General features: G+C 44.3%; 1 protein-coding gene and 1 long non-coding RNA gene across 2 annotated transcripts in view; one reads left to right on the top strand and one right to left on the bottom strand.

Moving 5' to 3' along the window:
* LRRC75A (leucine rich repeat containing 75A) overlaps positions 1–8770 on the top strand; it is a 66552-nt gene extending 57782 nt beyond the window's left edge. The window contains exon 4 of the mRNA XM_030472799.1: positions 6613–8770. Coding sequence (XP_030328659.1) covers positions 6613–7192 — 580 coding nt within the window. The 3' untranslated portion in view covers positions 7193–8770. The remainder of the gene's footprint in view (positions 1–6612) is intronic.
* Positions 7937–10037, bottom strand: LOC115602061. The gene is made up of 2 exons (XR_003989584.1): positions 9278–10037; positions 7937–8019 (listed from the first exon to the last, which is right to left on the bottom strand). It is a non-coding gene; the product is annotated as an uncharacterized LOC115602061 (long non-coding RNA).
* Positions 10038–23991: the final 13954 nt, after the last annotated feature.

Here is a 23991-nt window from a genome sequence, read left to right as displayed (position 1 = left end):
TAGAATGTAGAGAAAATGTTATTTATTGAATCACAAACTATTGTTTGTTATGATGCAAACTTGAACAAATCTCTTATTCTGGTCCAAGTCTCTTCCAGAAGGTCATTTACAGAAGCAACAATCCCAACATGTTTTCCTTTACATTTTTGGTTGTTTTTCCTGTTGGCACTTGTGCAAATTGCCCTTTCTGCAAATGCACGTTGTTAATGTGGCCTCAGCTGCAGTTTCTTGTTACATTGGAATAGAGTTTGTTGGACATATTCCAGCACAGTTTCTCTATAGGAAAATGCAGGTTTCTAGAGCAAAATGGATCATAGGAAAGAGCATATAAATACATTTCATTTTGGGGAGGATGGGACTGGAAAAATGGAGTATTCCAACAGCAGGATAATGGCATTTTCTTTTAGCAGTAAGTTAAATAGAGTTATAATTATAGCAAAGCATTTTGATGGATCCCAAATGCTTATTTTTAGTATTTTGTTTAGCAGGAAATTGAAAACAAGTTGGGAGAGAAAAAAAATCCCTGTTCTTGTAACACATAAACAGTGCTTCTCATACAGAGCTTCACTAAATACTTGAATCTTGACTCCTCAGATCTGGACCATGACAAGGAGGTGGCTGAGCAGCACCAAATGAGAGCAGTTCTCCTGCTTAATTATCCCTACTGGAGATACTTATCAAGTTGGTTCTGCAGGGAACAGAACTTCATTTTCCAAGAAGCTTCTTGCTTTTAAAGGTTTAATTGGGTCCTTTTACTGAATACCACAGAGATGCTGTGAAGTCATGACACAGCAGTAACCTCGCAGCTATAGACTGGTGAAAGCTGCAAGGAAAGATGGTTTGCTGATGGAGCTTGGCCGTGGGAAGGGATGGATGCTCTTTTGGCCTGTCCTAGATGTTGTTTCTTTCTGGTTTAACCTTGCCATGGGATCTTCTCTAGAGGTTACTATCATAGGGCCCCATCAGCAGCTATAGGTCACCAAATAGCCCCAGCAATTGGACCCAGATGGACTTCCCTTGAATTCTCAGGTAGTGGATCTGGCACTGTCACTTGGTTAATGTTAATGGGTCAGATTTATGTGGTTTGGACTGAAAACGAAAAACATTGCATGGTTTTTTGCCCCTTTTAAATTAATTTCAATAACTTGTTCAATGTGTCTGGTTCCCTTTTGTATATTGATGTTTTTCTCCTCCATGCAGAAGATGTAAATCAATCCCAAATCAATACAGCCTTTGCACTTCCAGCAGCCCATGAAAGACAGGGTAGAAGCCAGTCCCTGCTGCAGTTTTTGCCCTGACCTTCCTTCCCTTTGGTTTCTCTTCTTGGTGCCAGCACAGGATTGAGGCACATTGGCCTTAGAAATGGCCTAAATATCGCATTGCAAATGCTTAATGCCAAGAAAATTTGTCTTTTATTTCCCTTCCTCAGAGAGATGCTCTGGGGTGGAATCAGAGGCATTTTGGGAGATGTTAAAGTAAATCCACCCAGCCCCAAACGGAGACTCTTCTCTGTTTCTTCTGTTCTCCATTCTCCTCTTCTATGCTCTATTTCTCCCTAAGGAGATATTTTGGTGCTGATTCAGATTCCTTCCTCCACATGCATGTTATTTGGAATATTAGGGTGTTTAGGCATCTTTAGAGCTGGATCTGGGCCTTTAATGTCTGACTGCAGCTATCCAAAGCCACCATCAGCTCTCGGATAACTCTGCCTATGTGATATACCCAGCAGAAGAGGGCTGTGCCACAAGTAGGACATCTAATGACATGGTGACATCTCATCCCTTCACCACAACAGGGATGAGATTGTCGCATCCTCTGCAAGGTGGGAACTCATCAGCAAGGTACAGTTCGTGGGCTGTGTCCTTTATGTGGGTTTGGGGTGATGTGCTGGCTTTTGGGCACCAAGGGCTGGGTAACACTGCTCTCTGGTGGATGGTTCTTCATCAAACGGGTTGACATGAAGGAGTTGGGGCTGGTGGAAAGGGTCAGCATCATCCAGGGCTAAAAATGGCTTTTTCTTATTTGTATTTTAGAATGTAATATGTGTCTGTGGAGACATGACACAGGTTTGGAGTAATTTAGTAAAGAAATAGGAAATGGCTTTATCTCACTGCGATGGGGAAGGATTTATTGATCAAGATCTTTCTGATGCCAATGATCCTTCCACTACTACACTGTGGCCACAGCCACTAGACCCATGTCAGTTATCCTGGTGCAGGGGATGCTCTTGCGTGCGCAGAAATTACTCTTCCCATCAAATACCCCGTGCACTTTATGGGATAAGGAGGAACAGGCCTGTGTAGCTTGGTGTGGAGCCAAGGAAAATTCAGTGGGATTTGGAAAGGGAAGACATGTAAACAAAGAGCTATTCCTGGAGCAGCCCGTGCGCTTGGGCACGCAGAGGGCTGCTGTGAGCATCACACAGCACCACCAGCAGCCTGCAATGATGGGATCCTGCTGCAGGGAGAACAGGTAGGGAACATTTCAGCATTCCCTCCAGGTATGCTCTGAAGATGCTTAAAAATAGGCTGTGCTGGAGCTGAGAAATAGCCCAGGGTCTGGTCTTGCAATGGCAATAGGAGATCTTGTCTGGGGATGTGATTCCCATAGAGTGTTCCAAGAAGCCACAATTATTTTATATATGGCCATAATAAAGTTGGTATCATGCATCAGGGCTAAAATTAGGGGTGAAGCCCCCAGATGATGAGTTCTGGGCTGAGCACTCTGCCCTTGTTACCATCCCAAAGCCAAGGGTACTCACTGAGTTGGACTTTGGATAGCAGGGGAAAGAAGTTAACAACAGGGATGTCTAGACTTTGTAACATTAAAACTACAAACCTTAGCAAAACTGGAAGGCTCTTGGCATGAGAAGAGCCCAAAATAACTAATCCCCACTGGTACTTTACCTCTGAACAGTAAAGACTTAGGAATTGTTGATGTGTTTATTGGTAAGCTTGCAATAGGTTTTAAAGTTACATCTTTTTATATTTATACCTTTAAAAATCCGCTTTAGCCTGAATCTCTCTAAGTAGAGGAGTGAAATCTTTCCATGCTATTCCTTTGTAAAGGCTATGAATAACAGAGACTTTAAACTACATGTTAATTAAACATTTCTGTGGCACTAAACAAGGAGCTAAACCAGCTCCTGAATAATTGCAACAGGACACACACATGCTGGAGTATCAACTTAAACTTAAGGACCAAGTAAAAGGTGAGCATGAGCTGTGGTGGTCCCATGTAGGAATGGCATGGCTCGAGCTTTGGTAAGTCCAGTTGTGATGTGTCTGCATTGCTTTTGGATTTCATCTTTCATGTTGCCGTGAGTGTTGGGTTTTGTAAAACAAGAGAGGAGGAAAAAAGGGAAATATCCAACCAGGCAGCATCACAAACCTGGTAACAGGAGTTTGTTGCATTTAACTGCGGAAATACAGCCCTTTCCGTGCCCCTGCTGTAAGTAGAAGCCTTTTGCTCTGTGCCTCTCCCTAGTGTAAATAAGGACCAAAACATACACAACACATACATGTATGTTTTGATGTGCTCCCAGCCTCCTGACACAGCCTTTGGACCAGCCTGTCTGGGTCTCATGGCCACCAGACCTTGCCCAGGCTCCTGGTGATGAAGGGAAAGGGCCCTATTTGAATTACAGAGTTTCCGCTATTTCACCCCAGGACACAGACCCAATTTCCTTTAATTTTCTCCTTTAAATCCTAACATGACTTTAGATGTTCTGCTCTGGACCTCCCACAAAGCCCTTGGTCTCAGTGATATTCCCTGGCTGGAGCTGGGGGTTCATCTGCGCTCTGTGTACACGCTTCTTCCTTTTCATCCACTGGGAGTTTAGTCTTTGAGCATCAGTGGATGTCCCTCGGCTCGTGCATTAAGAGAGACAAAGAAAGAGCAGCCTATTCTCATCTTCTCTGTTTTATTCATCCTTACTACTAGATATACATTTTATATATACAGAATATAGGATATATATTACATACAGCTCAGTCACATTCCTCATTTAAGCTAAATAATTAGATTTTCTTGTCTCTGTTCCTCCTCTGAGGCTGGAGGAGTTTAACCCTTTTGTCACCACTATTACTAACAGCATTTGCTGCATTTCTTTGTGTTCCTTCCCTCCACTCCTAAACTATCCCAGTCTTTTGCCTGTCATTTGAAGCAGGAGTAGGGACTTTGTAAAAGCTCTTGAGTACTTTTCTTGATACCAGCAGTATTACAGGACAAGTCTTTTATGTCAGTTTTTTCCTGATGATTCATTATGTTCACTCATTTTCTGCTGACATTTTCAGTAGTTTTCTCACCAGTGAGATCCTATAAATCTCTTACTGTAATTCTTCACTCTATGGGGCTGCTTCTTCCTTCTTCTTGAGCTATTCCTTTGCCCACCCCCAATGAAGTGGCTCAACAGCCGAATTCTACTTTATTACCTGACACATGGGCGACTCCTGTCCTGATCTGTGCAGTGCTTTAGAGCAATGGAACCAGGAGGAAATCCCTTTCTTTTGATGCTCATTGATCTAAACATCACTATTCTTGTTCATGGGAACATGGTCTGGTCTGAGTCAATACTGCATGTAAAAGAGCTTTCACCTCAGTGTGTATAAATCAGCATCCTGCCAAAGTGTTATCAGGAGTTTAGTGCATGATTGTATACCCAATCCTATCATTATGCTGGTCAAAACCCCTTATAGTGTTTCCAGATGGGGAAGAAAATCTGCCTCTTCCCCTATGGAATATCCTTATAAAATGGAAGGATGAAACCGAGTGGGTGGAACTGATCCGCCACTAGAGCTCATAGGGATTTGTTTAAGGGTAAGCTCTTCCTCCAGAGCTTTCGAGCCATTCTGCAGCAAACTTTATGACAGGGCTAAAAGTTTTTACAGCTGTTTGCTAGCAGAAATCCCCCTCATTTCCATGAGGAGCTTTGGAATATCCACAGAACTATTCCTACTAAATCAGGTTTGGGATTGCTTTGTTTGTTTCCCAAAGGACAGACCAAGCGTAGGCTGCTGAGGAACAGCAAACCACCCCCCAGCACAAGCACAGGGGCTGCTCCCACCCAGTGATTCCAGAGATTTCCTCTGCCTTGGATACAGACTGCACAGCATCTGGAGGGAAAGGCTATTTATACAAGATAACCAATCCATTGCAGTAGGTATCAGCTAAATCCCTCTCAGGGGGAAAAGGATAGAGCCCTAGTGAGGAATTCTCTTTCACTTGCTGGCAGAAGTTGTCTGCATGCCCCAAGTTAAAACCAACAAATGTGAAGCAATATTGAAAGCAGCTCAAAACAAAAGAGCTGCCGCCCTGAAGTTATCCCAATTCCCCTTTTGTTATCTTCATGGTTTTGCTAAATTAAAGCCACTCTAGAAGCCCCACAAGCAGTTAGATGAAGGCAGGCAGGCAGCATCACTCCATGCTGGATAAAACAAGGATCAACCCCTAAATGCTTATTTTAGCCATGCTATTAAATGGTTCTCACTTCTTTGCAGGGAAACTGTGCTTTATTTGGCAGTGAGATCCCGCTCTAACCAGCTTTGGTGCTCAAATGCTGCAAGACAAGAGTAATTTAGTTTTAATAGGTGGGAAGAGGTTATTACTGAGGCATCACCCTGAGGCTCCAGCTTCTCTACACCTCGCCTTCTGGGACTGTTCCAGTAATGATGCAGTGGTACAGATGGGAGAGCAGTGGCTGCCAAGAGATGAACATCACTTTATTTCTTTTAATAATATATATACTATTTCATTGGTTTCTTTCCTCCCAAAGTCCCAGTTGAGAGAACCACGTCACACTAACATCTATCTTCCTGCCCACATACAGGTTAAATGAGCCCTTCTAAAGGGATAAGTATAGATCCTGTTAAATTACTGTGGAGGTGTGCGTTTGAGGTTTCAGCTAAGCCAGCAAACCACGAACTGCCACGAATAGCAGTGCCCCTGCAACGGGTCCCCAGGGCACAGAAGAGTTTAGTGAGAGTCCAGATTTATTGATCTACCCACTGGAACTTGGCACTGGATCATTTAATAATAGTTTTTGCACCGCCATAAGAAACAGAACTACAAAAGCCTCTTATGTTAAACAAAAGAAAACTATCAGCAGTTTAACTTTTTAAAAGCCTTTTTGTTCTGCTATCAAAGTGTGCTTGAGGATGGATCCCTGGCAGTGTTCAGGGCCCAGGTTGGACGGAGCCTTGGGTGACATGGTCTAGTGTGAGTTGTCCCTGCCCCTAGCAGGGGGGTTGGAACTAGATGATCTTACGGTCATTTCCAACCCAAACCATTCTATGATTCTATGGATCCTCCACCTAAGTAAGTTATTTGTACCAGAGCTGCTTGGCCCTACAAATTTGGAGCTATTTTCTTATGTTAAATAAGCTTTAAGACTAAAAATGACACTGTTAAAGGGAGGGCCTGACTCTTTAGATGAAGGATGCTTAAGGTTCAAGGCCTTGGGCAACCTGGCCTACTGTGAGGTGTCCCGGTCCATGGCAGGGGCTTGGAACTGGATGATCTTAAGGTCCTTTCCAACCCAAACCATTCTATGATTCACCCTGTCACCCTGTCTATGATTTAAAACAGCCTCTCCTTTTCTTCCCCCTGCTCCAGTTTGAAAGCTGTCCTGATGGGGAAGCCTCAGGACAACACTGTGGACTTGTCGGGCATCCCACTGACCCTGAAGGACTTGGACCGCGTCACGTCCTACCTCCAGCACAGCTCGGAGCACATCGACACGGTGGAGCTGTGCTTCACGGAGCTGACGGATGACATGCTGCTGCAGCTCCTGCCCGTGCTCTGCGTGCTGCCCCACCTCACCACCCTCTCCCTCAACGGCAACCGGCTCACCAAAGCCATCCTACGGGACCTCACCGAAGCCCTCAAAGACCCCAAGAAGTTCCCCAGCGTCACCTGGATCGACCTGGGCAACAACGTGGACATCTTCTCCTTGCCGCAACCCTTCTTGGTCAGCCTAAAGAGACGATGCCCGAAGCAAGGGAACTTACCAACCATCCTGGAGTTTGGGGAGGGGCAGGTAAGTGATTTGGAGAGCCTGGATGGTCTGGCTGACAGTCAGGAGGACCTGCGAGCTGGACCAGACAAGACTGACAACACAGGCTTGCAGCAGACAGACAGAACAGTTGAGGAGCTCCCCAACTCGGAGCAAGGTGCTGCGACACCACAGACATGATGTCTGGCTCCGTAGCTCTTGGATGGGCACGTTGAGCAAGGATGACTTACAACTGAGACCTCGGTGATGAAGACAGATCCATACAGCTTTGGGAGTCCAGATTGCTGCCTTCCTCCTGTACCATGAATGTCAACTTGTTTTTCCTTTCAAAGAACACATAAAGGTGATCATGTTGAATACTTGTATTTTATGGAAGCTGGCCAGGTTATTTTTAAACATTAGGGATGTGCTGTGCTTTTTAACCTCTCAAAAACGCATCTCCAAGGTGGTGTAAGATGAGGCTCTTAGAAGAGCACAAAGAGGTGAAGAAGTGCCCAGACTTAGAGAAGGTCTCCCTTTCCTTAGCACTGGATCTAACCAGACCCCAGCTGCTCTCTCCCACGTGTGATTGGCAGACAGCAGCCACCTGAAGAGGACTGCTGTCAAGATAAACCTTAAATCCTTTCCAATCCTGACTTCAGGAATGGCTGAGGAATAGTGTATCTGCTGAGATAGACCAGTCTGATCACACGCTAACTGGGGGTGTTAACATTGTGAGCCAGCACAAAGAGAGACCTTGGCTTTGCTGGTGTGGACCTAAACCCCATCCCACAGTGTGCCTGGACACCACTCACCCTCCAGCCTTACCCAGATCAGGCTGGCACTTGTGCCTGCCCAGTACTTACTCAGATGTAAACCCCAGTTTACATCTGAGTAATGTAATACTCATGATGCTGTAATAACTCCAGAGCTTTTATTGTGGTACCTGGAGCAATGCTGGGAGTATCTGATCCATTCTGGGGAGGGATCTGCAAGATCTGGAGCCGGGGCTCAGCTCAGGTTCATTCCTGACAAGAGAGAACACAATACTGAAGGTTTATAAGAGGAAAACAATCCTGGGTTCATCCCTGTGCCACTGCCACTGATGCAGCCTCAGCATCACCTGTGTCCTTTGGAGTTCCTTGGACCAGAAGTGCTTTGTTTCCAAAATGTAGTTTTGGGTTTTTTCATAAGAGACATGGTTTCGATGTGATTTTAGATAGAAAATGGCTCAACCCAGAGCAGCAGCAGCACTGGAATGTGCACTTTGGCTTTTGAACCAGAATTCCATTTGATCCTAAAAACCTGGGGGAGGGCAGAAAAAGGTGAAAACCTTCCTCTGCCTCATGTTCAATGGCCCAGACATGACTCCCTTGGCTAACAGGGAGCCCCTTTCTACCTGTTCAAAGCCCTGACCAGCTTTACACCCTGTTTCCCTGGCTCACAGCAGTGACTCTCTGGCTTTGCTTTCTCTGGGTGCAAACAGACTTCTGGCCATCTCCTTGGCTCTGTTCATTCAACATCACTGCACCAGGAAGCTTTTTCCTAGAGGAGCTTCACACTGTCAGTGGTTTTAGGTAACTTAGAAGAGACTCTGCTACTCGTTTTAATACACTTGGCACCATTCAGTATGATTTGCATGTATCCAAGCCTTTTCCCTTCTTTTTTTAATGCTAACTCTTCCCAACAGGCATGAGAAAAAACTTGGCAGTGAATAAACTGTTCTGTTTGAAATAAAGGAGATATCCATCATCTAAATAAATGACAATGTTTATTAAAGACCCAGCATTGAGTTTTGCCTCTCTACAGGGTGAATGCCCAACTGCCAGCCCAGAGCATCCCCGTCCAGACCAGAGGAGAAAGCAGTGCTATGTGCTGCAGGGCTGGTTCTCCTGGGGACTTAAAGGGTCTCTGTAGGTGGCTGGAGAAACCAATAGCCCAAAGTGGACACTGGAGCATCATAAAAGCAGCTGTTAAAACGTAAATGGCACCAGTGTGCAAAACTGATGTGGGAGGAAGGAATATTGGGAATGACATATTGCTCCAGAGGGTGTTTATCCTCAGTGCACTGAAGGAAATGGCTTTTTATTTGCAGCAAGGACTCTATATATGATCTTCATTCCACAGCACCCAAACCATGGTAGGGGACAGGACTTGGGAGCAGGTTTGTCCTAACTCACAGAAGACCCCTCTCACAGCACATAGGGACTATTTCCACCATTACTACAAATTTACTAAGGTATAATACCTTTATTTTTTTACATATATATATATATTTATACATACCAAGAGGTACAGATGAAGCAAGATGTGATACACCACGTTGACCAGGTCTCAGCTGCATCCTTAACCATCAGCTCATCCTTGACGAAGGTTGTGCTTCTCCCCCTCCCCAGAAGCCACATGTGGGGGGGCTCCTCTCCCGGGGCAGGCTGTGGGATGGGGCCTATGGCACGTGTTTTATTCCAATGGGAAGGCTGACAGACACCCAGGGGCAGGCAATGGGACACAGGCAGCAAATCCACTATCACTTCTCCATCCACCACATGCACACATCGTCCTGCTGTGCCAGTAGCACATCCCTCATGGGATGTTGTGAACTCAGTATAGGGGGATTTCATCAAGAACGAGAACGAGATCTCTCCTTGCAAAATAGAAACTTCAACAATTTCTTCTATAAGAGGTCAGGCCCTGGTTTGCTCAGTACCTCAGTGCTCAACCCCTCCTCATGCACAGCTCAGGCCCCTCTGCCTGTTTAAATCACAAGCTCCTTTGCTGCAAGCTCTATATTTTCAGCTAAGTATTTGCACAGGAACCAGCCACCCTGGGCCTCAGCATCATCTGGACCCCCTCAGTTCAGCCATGCAAATTCATAAACCAGAGGCCCTTTGCATTTAGAGAGCTGCATCATTTACTGATGCTCTGCACACTCAGCTCCTTCACCAACACAAACCACCCACGAGGTTGCTCCTGCCACATTTCCTTCCTGCTGAGCTTCTACCTGCTGTGAAGAGCATCAATCAGAAGACACTGCACTTACCAAGTTCTTTCTGTGAGGGGCTGCCAAAAAGCCAACCAAAAGCTCCACTTTTGGCTGCAGAGGGCTAAATGCAAGGCTCTGTCCCCAATGCTGCTGCTGTGAAATGCTGTGGTTGGGTCCCTTGTGTGATCACCCAAAGGATGAGCCTATGTTGGAAGACCCCCCATGTCTCTTTGCACCAGTGGTATAGACAGGCTGTGCCTGTATCTCTGCTAAATCCAGCCAGGATTTAGCCCTTCTGAGAAGGGGAAATAACTAAAAAGGGCTTTTTTTATCACTCTATTTGTGCATGTTGAAGCATTGAATCAAATTACTGACTTTCATAGGAAAAGAAAAACCCCGCTCTAGTAGAGACAGTTACTGTGGTATAAAAACAAGAGGCTGGAGCTAATCAGTCTCTTCCTCACAGTGTGCATTGGGTCAATTAGGGATTTATTGCACTTCAGGATGATGATGATGATCCTGTGGGCTCAGTAAAGAGTGGGGTTTTTTTTAAGCAAGCAGCATGAGATGCTTCCTTTCCCAGCTCATCAGCATCAAAACAAGCTTGGAGCTCACTACATATATAATCAATGTTCCCTGTGCTGCTGCTCCTGGTCAGAGGCTTTTAAATGGCCCTAGGAGAAGTATTTGAGCACTGAAAATCACTGCTGTTAGAATATTACAGTTACAGAGTTCATTTCTTGCCAAAGAGGGGAGGAAATGGCCACCATAAAGTTAAAATGGCCATAAAACCCCCAAGCCTGGTTGGGTTAGTTATCTGTACCAGCACTACACAGCTCTGCCTAAGAAGAACTAAGAGAAATTAGTCTGTGGGAGAAGATTTACACCTTCAGCAATGAAAATATAATTGGAAATCATTCTGCACAGGTTGAAGAGCCCACACTGAGGGGATGCTGAATGAGAGAAGCTTGAAAGGGCTGATGTGCTCCAGAGGGCTCACTCCAGGTGGGTTATCTCAGGTTTGCACAAGCCCTGGTTGGGTTTTAAAGGTGATTATTCATTAAAACGGGCATTACATTCCTGGAAGGAGATGATGATGGTCACCCCCAAGCATGGACTGCACTGGAAAGCAAGGAAGCCACAGAATGCATTGCTGGGGACACCAGGAATCTCAGAAATACACTGGCCAAAAGCATGGCTTACTGCTCACCAGTCCTTTGAGAGGAGCAGAAGGCTGCAAACCCCTATCCAAACCTGTCCAAAACCTACCCAAACCTGTCCAAAACCTCCCCAAACCTGTCCAAAACCTTACCCAAACCTGTCACAGAGGAAAGGCCAAAAAGTGACCTAGAGGACTAAGAGAACACCAGGGGAGGTGGCAGCAGTGGCTGAGCCAAAGATAAGGCTGCCCAAGGCCATGAAAGTACATTAGGTTATCATTCAAACAACTCTGCATTCAGACACAGACATTTCAGTGCTTTCCTATGGTTCAGCACACTTCACTTCAGCAGGAGAGGACGTGGCAGGTCCTGGTCCTGTGCAGGGACCATTTGTGTCCTCAGAAACACAAATACACCCATGCTCCATTAACTGGGAGCACATCACCAGTAGCTGCCATTGCCAAGGAGACAGATTGACCTTATTAGCAATATTCATGTATTAATGCTTATGAGAAAGAGAAAAAAGAACCAACCTTGCTTCTCCAGTGCAGTGTTCCTGGGTAAGCAACAGATTTAATCTCTTCCCAATGGAAACACTGCAGTGATCCCACTCTTCCTTTGCTCCAGGGGCAGATGAGTTTTTAGCTGCCTGGGGCTGTGTTCCACCAGCGGTCACACACAGCAAGAGATGATCTTTCCAGCTCTATTAAACATCTTGAACATTAAATCCTGCAGGACAAAAGGGAAGCCAGATCAGTCACTCACAGTGACCCGGCAGCGACGCAAGTGTCACTGCTTCCTAGAGCCAGCCCCATCTTCACTAGGTATTATCTAATGCTCTAAAGTTGTAAGCAAAAGAGCTAAATGACCCTGCAACACAGAACCTGCTCGGCTGCTTTAGGGATTCAGCCTTTCCTTTCCATGCCTTGGGGGAATAGAAGTCTTCTAAGATGGAGCTAAAGGCTCAGTGGGAATTGTTCCCCTTCCTCACAGCACCCCACCACCAGTGATTGCACACTCTCAAGACACAGGTTTGCACACACACATGCAGCACAACATAACTGCTATTTCTCATACAAAGATAGACAATAAATAAGAATACAACAGGTTTGGGTCTTCCAGTGTATTACATGTATGGGAATAGAGGCATCGATTCCTGATGTGTGGAGCCCAAAGCATCCTTTGCTCTCACATTCACCCATTTTACTTACACCATCACCCTCACCTTCCCCACATCTTTCCTGTTCTTTATTCAGAGGAAAAACCCAATACCAGCTACACAGGAAGGTGTGTGGCCAGGGCAGGCAAACGCCTTTGCCTGCGTTCACTGAAGGAGTGGGGTTTCCCTGATGCAGCCTCCTCTCTGCCTTAGCAAAACCCAGCTTGGGTTCTATTTATTTTCATTCCCTTCTTAAGCTTTAAGAAAGAAACATCCATTTGCAGGTGGAGGATTTCCCATGTGCTCCTCAGGAGCACACAGCACTGCAGGGGAGAACTGAAACAGTGATTAAACTGGAAGGCGGAGGGTACAGGCTGAGGTGGTGTTCTTCCTTCTGTCTGTATTTTGCAGCCTCTGGGTTGTGAAGAAGCAGGGTGGTGGGAAATAGCTGTTTATGGGGAATGGGGGGAATGGAAAATAATCACAAATGATGCAAGAGAAGGTGGCGTTTTGATGTGAAAAACACAGTTTTCAGACAAGAAGCAGCAAAGCTAGTTGAGAACCCAGAGAGCAGCAGCTTGGCTGACTCCTACTGTCATTACAAACATGAATTGAAAGGTGCAGAGCGTGGGGAGTGTGAAGGGGATTTCACAGGGGCAAAGAAGGGTTTCTGCACTTGTCATGGGAGATGTGTAGTGAGCACCCTCCTGAGCAGCCATTGCTGCTCCTGGGTGCAGATACAATCCAACCCAGGAAGGCAGGAGCACACTGAGCTGCCAGGAATAAAGCTACAACAAAATCCCAATCCCAATAGCCCAAATTTAGGAACGCTGAGCTGCCTGGAATAAAGCTACATCAAAATCTCAATCCCAATAGCCCAAATTTAGGAACGCTGAGCTGCCGTTTTCCTGGGCAGACAGATTCAGAGGAGAACCACCAGCCCTACATATGCCTCAGGGTCCCTCCTTCCAAAATCATGAGTCAAACCACACACATCAGGCCTTTCCCACCTAAAACATAGCATTTAGGGAGTGCTTTCGAAGGCTGTGAGCCAGGTCATAACAAAACCTCTATATACTCTGCTTATTGTGAGGCAAATCAATTCTTGAGGGAGTGCTTCGGCTGCAGCTGGTTAAATAGAGAAGAAAGCAGCAGGAGCTCAGGAAGATGTTTGCAGGATGCTGTTTTCCCAGGGAGAAGGTGCCTCTGGAGGGTTTGCAATAGAGACATGAGAAATGCAGAGGCCAAAGCAATCTATCTCACCCACACATCTGGGATTAAAACCCCATCCACATCAGAACCAGTAGGAGGTTAGGCTGAACCTTTCAGCTGCTCCCATGCTACCTGAAGCTGATATTTTCCTCCCTTATAGAATAAGAAGTCCTGGGTAGGAGAATCTTTTGCATTATTCATCAGCAGCTCCTGCTGGTATGTTTAGTGCTGGCCCTGGAGATGGCAAATAGCCTGCAGGAGCTCAGCTAATGGGGAAAACTTATATATTGGCATCTGGAAAAGTAACTGCTATCCTCAAGGACCTCCTGTTTTACATACAGAATACTGAGCATAGTTAGAAACCAGAGATGCTTTAGCTCTTGCTGATGAAGGAGTTCTGAACCAAAACCACACTCGCAGTTCAGATGGGTGCAGGTTTTGGAATCATTCTTCTTGGTGGAGTGATACCAAAATACCTCAGGGCCCAAGTGTCAAATGCCAAGTACTGAGCACTAGGGAGAACCAGTCTCCTGTGAGCAGGGAGGGATGGATCAGATCACCTTCTCCTTGCAGCCCATCAGTTATCTCCCACATTTCAGTGAGCAAATACTGCATCCAACTGTGAAATTTCCCTTTTACTACCACCATAATAATCATCTGATAGATCCTATTTGTTGATGCTTATGGCAACGCTACAGGTCTTGTCCAGAATCAGGGCTCTCTTGCAGCAGATGCTGTACAAACATGACAGCCCTGACCATGGGCAGCACAGCATCATCTCACCACACACTCAAAGCTAATGACCAACAGAAGTGACCTCCCCCCAAGGGACTTGTTTAAAATAAGATGGATTTGAAGGCCAGTTTTCCTGAACTCTCAGGATTAATACTGCCTTTGGAAACATCTTGCAGATTCTGCTATGTAATCCCTGTGCCCTGCACTAGTAACAGCATCAAGGGGAAGCCTGCAAGGCTCACAGCTCCAGGTATTAAGTTGGCAGATGAGCCTTCAGAGGTCACAGCTAAATTGAGTAATTTCATTGACTGCACCATTAATTACCTGCCCAGCAGAAAGCTGCTGCATGATGGACAAGCAGTTAATTCACAACAGCTCTCTCCTAGGAAGCTTTATTACAGAGAAAGGCAGTAGCAATTCTACCACTGCTCTTTTGCTACCTGGTGAGATGGTCGAGCTTATAACAAGCTCGCTGACCTCCTTTCTCAGACACTGCAATAACCAATGTCACCAAATATCATAAAAGAATGGTAAAAAAAGAGCTGTACAACCAAAATCTGTGATTTATAGAGGTGAGTGCTTGCTGGGGATGAAATGTGGATGTTAGTTCATTTCTTTGAGTAGCCATAATCACTAAGCTGGTGGGGAAAGGAAGTATTCCATCTGCTTTGCTTGTACATCACCATTAACAAATGCTAGCACAGAATTTGTTCACAGGGACAATCCACAAGAGCTTTGCTAACTGGAAAGGATGGAAGGAACTCTGGATCCCAAGCTGGCACTGAAGGACAGGTATTTAGGAATACAGTGCCAGCTTTTCCATGATAATTGCATAAATGCATGGCTCAGCTACTCCTGATGGATGGGGAATTGGAGACACTTTGTTTATAGTCCCTTCTGGCAGTTTGGGGCTTGCATTTTCTATCTTGTCTTCTATAAATATGTAGAGGAGACAGCTGGTTTTAACCTGGGCTTAGTTTATGGCTGTACATAAAACAAGACCTGATTTAATACAGTCAGAAAAGATACAACTTGTTCACCATCACCTTTAGTCATTTGTGCAGATTTCTACATTCATTCCCTGAGTTTTCTACTTCCTAATAGCTTATTGATTCCACCGTCTCTGTGCCATCTTCCACTTTGCTATTCTATCAATTTAACCTGAGGAGAAAATAAACCTGCAGAGCCTACATAGCATCCTTCAGGAAGGGTTCTCATCTGGCAGGCTGGGCTGAGCAATCAGTTGCCTCTTGAGTAAGCCAGTTGCGTGCTGCATCTCTTGGACAGTTGTTAGTTGCAAGCAGAAACAGCATTTGAGGTTTACAAAAGAGAAGCATAGGACCACCGCCTTGTGCTGTGCCAAGAAGGGGACAAAGATTGATATATAAGTCACTGAAGATGTGGCCCATGGATTTATCACTTGTTTTTCTAGGTATGTGCTTCTCCGTTTCTGGCTCTCCCCATAGCTTGCTGTGTTACCTGTCAGCTGTGTCCTTCCCTAAGGGAAATCAGAGCTCCCCTTGGTTTCTGCAAGCTTTTATGGAGGTGCTTGGTGATTAGGATTTTGCATCCCAAGCAGCAGCAATGCAATTGATAGACACATTAAATACAATTAAAATCACAACTACATGCTTAAACCTCAAAGCACTTCATTCCGGGCACAACAAATATACAGAGACCCAGGTACACATGGAAAACCACAAGATAAAGGAAGGGACATTGGCTGTAACAAATATGGACAATCCAGCTGCATCACTATAGGAATGAGCCTCCCTTTTCCTCTTTGGCAGCTGCCTCTTGTCTGGCTACTACCTCCAGGTAAGGTCTGCAATTCTAGCTAGTCTTATATACATGAAATACAAGGCAGTATAGAATCAATCTCTGAGCACCAGGGACATCACACTCTGGTATCTGCTTAACCTGGTTCTTACCAAACTCCTGCTGAATCCTGCACAGAGAGATGCAGGCAGAGGTGGACAGATTATAAAACACAACGTAAAAGGCAGCTACTTCAGACTGCATACCTTTACACATCACTTCCCAATTAGAAGAGCTTCACCATTACTTTTGTGCTTTATTTCATCTCCTTCACTGCTTGTTAAATGATGAATTTAAAGGCTAAGCACTTTTCCAGCTGCTCTGGGGGAAGCTGTTCCTTCTTGCAGGCTCAGAGCTCCCCTCCACCACACACACTGGGAACAGCACAGAGCTGCAGGCGAAAATGCAAAGTTCAGCCTCTCTTTGCAGCCCTCACTCGCCTCCCTTTGCCATGAAAAGTTGCCAACTGTGTTGAAGTTCATTGCAAGAGATGAAAAAAGATAATCAGGCAAATTATAAGGGGGAGATCTAAAAGAAAGCAGTTACTTTCTCCCTCCAAGCAGCCGAAGCAGCGAGGCTTTGCAAGCGTGCTTAAAGCCTATTGGGAGATCCACATTTTTCCCAACAACTGGCAAAAGTTATTGTAGGAAATCACTCCATTGTTCAGCCAGGAAAAAGAACAATAAACCAAAGCAGCAGGACAGCTTAAAGCATTGCAACACACTCAGGAGATATAAGCTAGATTTCACTACAGCTCTGTTTAGAGCATAGATCCAAACCTGAGCTCCCATCAGAGCTAAGTCAGGTAAACCCATTTGGTAGCATGGGAAGACATCTGGCATTGCAACAAATGAACCAAGTCCCCAGTGTGGCTGGGAGAAAAGCTGGCTTCCCATCTCAGAGGTAACTCAGTCTTCTGCATGTGTCTCACTGCTGAGACTGCTCTCATTTCTAGCCCATTAACCAGAGCCGGTGTCCTTCTGTAAGCAACAAGGGACTGATTGGGAAGCAGTAGAAGGCAAGAGCTGTATTCCCCACACTACCCAACACACAGTACACACACACACACAATGGAACTGCGGCTCTAATTCAGGTGGTGCAGCCCCATCTTAGCAGCTCAGGTTTGCACATCAGCAAAGTAATCCATTTGACAGGCAGAGTTTGCTCCAATCTGCCAAGAGAGCCTCATGTAAAAGCTAGTCCCACACTAATTCACATAGAAGGGATTAAACCAGCATTCTCTGATGAGAACTGCCAAGCAAGAGTCAAGCAATTGGTAATACCTGATAGGAATTAAGCAACATTATGTACTCACAACAAAACATCACCTCTGCTGCACAACTCTTAAGTTTCTAAAGGTCTTTAATCGCTGTGATCCTCCAAACCATCCATTCCTGTTCCCTTTCCCAAAAACTTCTTCCAAAGTAATGGACACCAACAGCCCCCCTCTTGCAACCCCTCCATGCACCAAGATCAGTATTTTCCCATGACCAGCAATTATTCCCATCTTGCCTCTTTAATTCCTAGGAAAATCTGAAGGATAAGATTCAGATTTCTCCAGGAAATCAGAGTTTTTCTTACCTGCTTTCATTTTCTCTTGGAATGGATGTAAGTACCACCTCTTCTTTCCACTTGCAGCCATGACCTTCTGCCTGCTAGTCTCCATCTTCAAAGGCTCCTTTAATCATCCATCAGAAAAGCAGCTTTTCCTCTTTGACTACTTCCAAACCCACCCAGTACTGCCCAGAAGGTTGCTGTTCCATCCTTGGAGATAGAGAATATAATATTATTTTAATAAAGTATTGGAGTCTACTAAGAAAGAAAGAAAGTAAAAGAAAACTCAAGCTCCTCACCCCGTGCACAAGCACTAAATGGGAGGTGGGTGTTAGAAACAAAATGGAGATAAACAGCCTCACCTGAGGCCCCCAACAAGCACCAGATGTTTAATCAATGAGTCAGCAAATGTCCTGACCTCCAGCCAAGCCCTGCAGCAGCCTTGAGGCTTTTAATAGCATTAATCAAGCTCTAACCTTGTTCAGCACAGACTGGGCCACCCCTTCTTGCAAGCAGACCTTGCTTTTTAACAGGTGACCACATTACCAGGGGCTGGAGGGAATTGCCAGATACCATTTTAATCCTTCTGATCAGGAGTAAGACCTGTGAAGGTGAAAAGTGTCTGATAGTTTAAATCTTCCTTTGTAGTTAGAGATCTGAACAAATACCCTTTGAACTAACCAAAAATCCACTCCCACAGTGACTGGGCTCCAGAACATGCTTCTCCAGAGGGGCTAAGGGGGAGAAAAGTTTCCCCAGGTATAACTTTACTACCACTTTCCACTTTCTTTGTAACCATTTCCTCCAACTTCCACAATCTCCAATTTCTTCCATGTACTTCACACATCATTTGCAGCATCCCATCTGCAAACCCAATGACCTTGACTTGCTGCTCCCTTGAAGTTAGGGGTTCTGGAAGCAGAACTGCCTTCTCCACCTCCCTCTGTGCCAGAAACTCTTTCCATAGACACAAGCTAATGAGTTTTCACTAAACCACTAGAGAAACTGACCCCCAAAACCTTCATCAACAGCCACCAGAGCAGAGCTGTCCCTCCATCCATGTAACCAGCTCCAGGCATCAAATTAGTGACACAGTTTTGGTGTCATTGCTGTTACCTCGGTCCTGCTCTCCTCTCTGAACCTTCTTCCTCCTCTTTAGCCTCTGAGCTGCTGATACGCTGTTCAAGAGACACAGCGTTGCTGTCATCTCCAAAGAACCTATTTGAAGCTTAAAAGCAGGAGCTTGAATACCTTTCCTTGATGTGGTCTCCTGTTTTGGACTACCAAACAGCCTGGTACTGACACAAAAGCTTTATATTGCCTCCTACAAGACTATTCTTCCTCCCCCAGTGCAGAAGCTATGAAGGATGGTTGAGATGACTGGTACATATATATAACCAAATTGAAAGCGCACATACCTTGGTACAGCATCTTCCCATTACCTTCAGAAATCATTGTGCATTTCAAAGCTCCCAGCTCACCCCTTGCTTTGAAACAATTCTCATCATCTTCACAGCAGGTATTTTCTGTATTCACATTCCCAGGAGCACTTGGCACAAAGACTTTATTATTTACTGCTGTGGTTGAAGGTAATAAATACCAGATTGGACACAGCTCAGTAAAATTGCTTCATCCGACTGTCCAAATTGGGCTTCCCTTTTCTCACCCATCCCAGCAAGGCTCTCATCTCCAGCTTCTTCGTCTGTAATGAGGAGGTAATACAGCTTCATGGGAATGCTGGTAGATCAGTTCAAGATTATCTGATAGAGGCACAGGAGGTGTAAAGCACTGTATTAAAGCATTTCATCTCCTGTTGTTGTGGGCCATGTTAAATGGCTGTGCATATTCATAGATCACCAATACACCAGCATTGCCTTTGCTGTCACATAAGGGCTCTGATAACAAAATACCACTAAAATCTTGACCCAGGTATTTATTAATAAAGTTTAAGCTGTTCAGGAATATTTATTATCTGTGTGATAAGCTTAGACTTAACTAGGAAGCTTGTCTCTGAATGTGCTATCAAACCTCAACCCTATTCCACTGCTCAGTTATGACTTCAGCGATAACTGCACTGAATAAAAACTCACAGCCAATGCAAACAAATCATCAAATGCAGCCAGCATGTGTACAGAATACAAGAGAAATAAAGACAACCAAACCTGGAGAATCCTCCTAAAGGATCTGGAAAAAGCACAAACAAGGAAGTCATTCAGAAGACTAAGAAATATATTAAAAGTATTAAAAAACCCAAGGGCAGCTCACTAGAAAGCCATAAGCAGCTTTAGAAATATGGATTATTTCATTGTTTAGAGAGCTCATGGTGCAGCTGTACTATTCAGTTATTTTGCCACAAACCATTACAACTAAAAACCCTGTTACAAAGAAAATCTAAGTATTGACTTGCAAATATTAACAGGAGTCCAACAACCAAAAACCAGCATGTACAGGAAAGGTCTTAATTCTTGGAGCTGAAACTCTGAACTTTTCAATTTGATTCAAGCAGCAGGATTCCAAATCCAGTCTCCAGCCTAGAAATGACCCTCTCGTACATTTTTTGCTCAGAGTTTACAGCTCCACACACAGGTGCTGGGCTGGGAGGTGTTTATTGACTTTAGCTGAGCTGATGCTCAACACCCACCACCAAGGAGCCACAACAGGGCTTTAGCAAGCAGCTGGGCTTCAGTTCCTCCAGTCACTTCATTGGAGTGAAAGACAAATAATGCTTTGTGTCGTTATTTTTACTAAAGAAACCTGAATTTTAACTCTTTTGGCTTCTCATCACATTGTTTATTCACATACTCTTGTGTCACTGTTGTCTGCTTAGACCAAAACCACTCTGGGGCCAGGACATTTGCGTAGCACCAAAGAAAACAGAGGCTCAGCCTTTGCTGCTGCTGCACTAAGAACCATTATTAATAGGCAGTTAAAGAGGGATATTTTCACTGTGCAAGGGATGCTGTGCATGTTAAAGCTGCAAATCTTATTAGACAACCAGGAAGGAACCAGCAATAAACTGTGTATCCCCAAACATGATTCTTCCAAAGCTGCAAAATCTCTTTCTCTACAATAAACCTGAATTTGATCATTGCACTATCTTGTAGGCTCCAGCTTCAGGAGGTAACACAGGACAAATGTTATTCTCCCTCTTCCTGAATTAGAGCACAGAAGCACTAAATAGTTTTGTCCTTCTTGCATGCACTAAATCAAGTTCCACCCGTTCAATTCTTACAGTTTTAAGTAGCATTGGGAGCAGTTGGTAACATTTGCCCAAAACTGATTTTAAGCATTAAATTGAGACCACTTAAATTACACGAACTGACAAAATAAGGTGCCTGTTTGTCCTACCAGACCACTAGATGATGTGTCAACCTTGTCCTTCTTCACAGGAACACAGGAGATGTGACAAAGCTTTGGCAGCAGCAGGTCCATGAGAAGCTATGAACAGCACTTGGGCCTGCATGAGGAAAGGTCAAACACCCCCCCCGGCTGTTTTGAGCCTCCACTCCTTGCTCTGAGTTGCCTGTAGCATCTGAGAGATTACAACAGACAAAGCATCTGCTAATGTGGCAGTTGGAAGAAAACAAACCCATAAATTTCCCTGGCACAAAACTAGTATCATCTCAGTTGTTCCTTGCTTGCGAACAGCAACTCCTCTGATGGTGCTTTGCTTCTCTTTCATTAATTTAAATAAGGGAGAGCAGAGTTGAAAAATTAACTGCTCTCTCATCTGCCTTCAAGGCAAAAGGAGTGAAGCTTCCAAATTTAGAGCCTGTTTCACTCTGAAAAGGTAAAATACACAGTGTACCCCTTCCTCCCTTCTCATTATGTGGCTACAGCTAGCTAAAAGTGATTTAGCTGAAACAGCAGATACCAAGCCAAGAAAGAACATCTTTAGATTTTAGCTAATAGCTGGGATATATTAATTATAGTAATTTATGGTTTTGCATGAGTGATTTCAATGCTGATGGAGATATGATTGCTTTACACTACTAATCAAGAAATAATGATGATAACCAGCACTTGCAGGCAATGTGAAGCTTGTGATTTACAAAAAGGAAGCCAAATACTGGCAAGGCATCCTCTAAACCATCTCGGAACAGAAGGGAAGATGCAAACAGCAAGGCTACTACATAGAGCAGCTACTCTCCATCAGGTCAACAGTCACAGCACGTATTCTGTAGCTAACACGTAATCACTGTGTTTTCTCTCACAAATGAATTACTACATGACGTTGCCATCACTCTTCTTGCTAAGAACTGGCACTCAGCCACGCTGAGCTTCACTGGGCTTTCTTTCTGCTTTAATCCTCTCATCTATTTCAGATCTATCCATGGTTGTTGGCCGTTGTCGAGTGCCAGGGCCTCCTGCCAACTGTTCCCTTAAACCTTTAGAAAAGCCAAAATAATTGTATTTTTAAATCAGGAGGGGTTTTTTTCTGTTGCTTATTCCCCAACACTGTGAAGTTGATGTGTTCCAAATGTAATCAAAACAGAATGATTCCATTTCTCCTCCCCCCAAGCACTGAGAGATGAATAGTGAGATTATCTCTGCTCCCCTGAAAGATCACAGTAATATGGTTAGGATCCCTGTTTTGTTCAAAAGGCCCCATATTCTAATAGGAATAACACATTTCCATTCATTCCTTTTAAAACCTCAGCCTGTTAGAGGATCCCTGCTGAGGAACTTTGGTTTTGATGAACACGATAAACAAGTAATACTAAAATGAAACTCCTGAATAGTTAACTATAATAGATACCAACTTGTAACCTCAATAAACCCAGATAAACACTTTCCTGTTCACATAAGTATTCCCAGATCAACTCTTCACCATTTTAATAGTTCTGATACATACTAGAAGGAGCTAAACAATTAGAAAACCAAGTTGCAGCAAACCCATCTTGAGCAAATTAAAGTTACACAAAAATTTGGCGAGTTGTTGCTGTTTACTGAGGGCATTATCACTGTGCTCTGAAACCTTTAAAACCATTTTTAGTTCCAATGTATATTATACCGCCTAAGAAAGATCTTCTGTCGACATGTTCTAATACACAAGCTCTTAAAATCAGGCAAAAATAGTTTTGTTTCTTGAAATGCTGGGAACAGAATGTAACTCCACTTTAAAAGGTTAATTAAAGGGAACACTGGAGTAACCTGTTCTTCAGACTGCTCAAATGCGTCAGATAAGAAACAAATTAGTTCCAAACACACTTTGCATATTCCATGGACACAGCCCTGTGATGCCAGACAGGCAGCACCAACTTACAGCACCTTCTTTCTTTCAGGTATCATTAGGGAGGTAAAAGAGACAAGAAAACAGATTCAGGTCTTTGCCTCAACTACATTGGGCAGCCCCTGAAGCCTCATCTGTGACCCAGGACTGGAGTGACATTTATATTCCACTGTCACCACTGCTTTTTCCCTTGTCCCATCATACAAGCAAGCTTGCGCTGCAACAGTGGTTTTATGGACTACAAACCCCTGGATAAAGCTGTTTCCCTGCTTTTTGTTTGATGACAAACCTATGTTCACCTAAATTACTACACTATTACTCATCAGAAAATACCTAATTTTGACTGTTTTGCTGGCTGTCCTCAATGGCTTTTTCCTAGCCACACTCCCTCTGGCAACATTCCCAACTGGGTCCAAATTTCATTGCTTTCAGAAAGAATACCAAGGCATCTTCTACCTGGAGCTGTACAGTTAACATTCCTTCAGTCCTTGTTGGCACAGAATGAGCATGTGCTCACAAGGAATTAGAATCTTAATGAAGTTTACCTTTCTCAGAAAGCTCACTAAAGGCTGTACTAAAATCTCTCACTTGCTGACACCAAGTGGGCAAAACGATCAGCAGCATCTGCTGGACATGCCGAGTCACTCCAGGTTTGATGAGACATTCTGCACCTCCTATAATTGTAGAGTATGAGCCTCTTTTCCCTTTCTCTACATCTGGTGATTAATACTAGATTGACACATTTGGACCATTATTTACCTAGAATGCTATTGCTGCAGGGACAGATTCTGCTACCTCTGTAGCAGACTTCAGAGATTGAGGCCAAAATAATGAAGAAATGGCCTGGAAACAAGCTACAGAAATAGCTGTGTTTGCCTTTCTTGCTGCAGAGGTATTTAAGGCCTCATTTCTCCAGTAATTACAGCTGCAGTATTAATAGCACTTGTTTAAACTGTTTAAAGCAAGCAAATTGCCAAACACCAGATAGATGCTGACACAACTAAAAACCTAATTATCTGCAATAATTATACTGCAGTGTGTACACATCTACTTTACATTATAGTGAATTCTAGGAGTGCTCAGCATGGCTTTTAAAGATGTGTTGTGTAACAGAAAGTCATTCCTTAAGGCATTAAGTGACAAAAC

Source organism: Strigops habroptila, assembly GCF_004027225.2.
Source record: "Strigops habroptila isolate Jane chromosome 13 unlocalized genomic scaffold, bStrHab1.2.pri S16, whole genome shotgun sequence".
In the NCBI taxonomy this organism is placed as follows: Eukaryota; Metazoa; Chordata; class Aves; order Psittaciformes; family Psittacidae; genus Strigops; species Strigops habroptila.
This window is presented reverse-complemented; position numbering and strand designations above follow the sequence as displayed.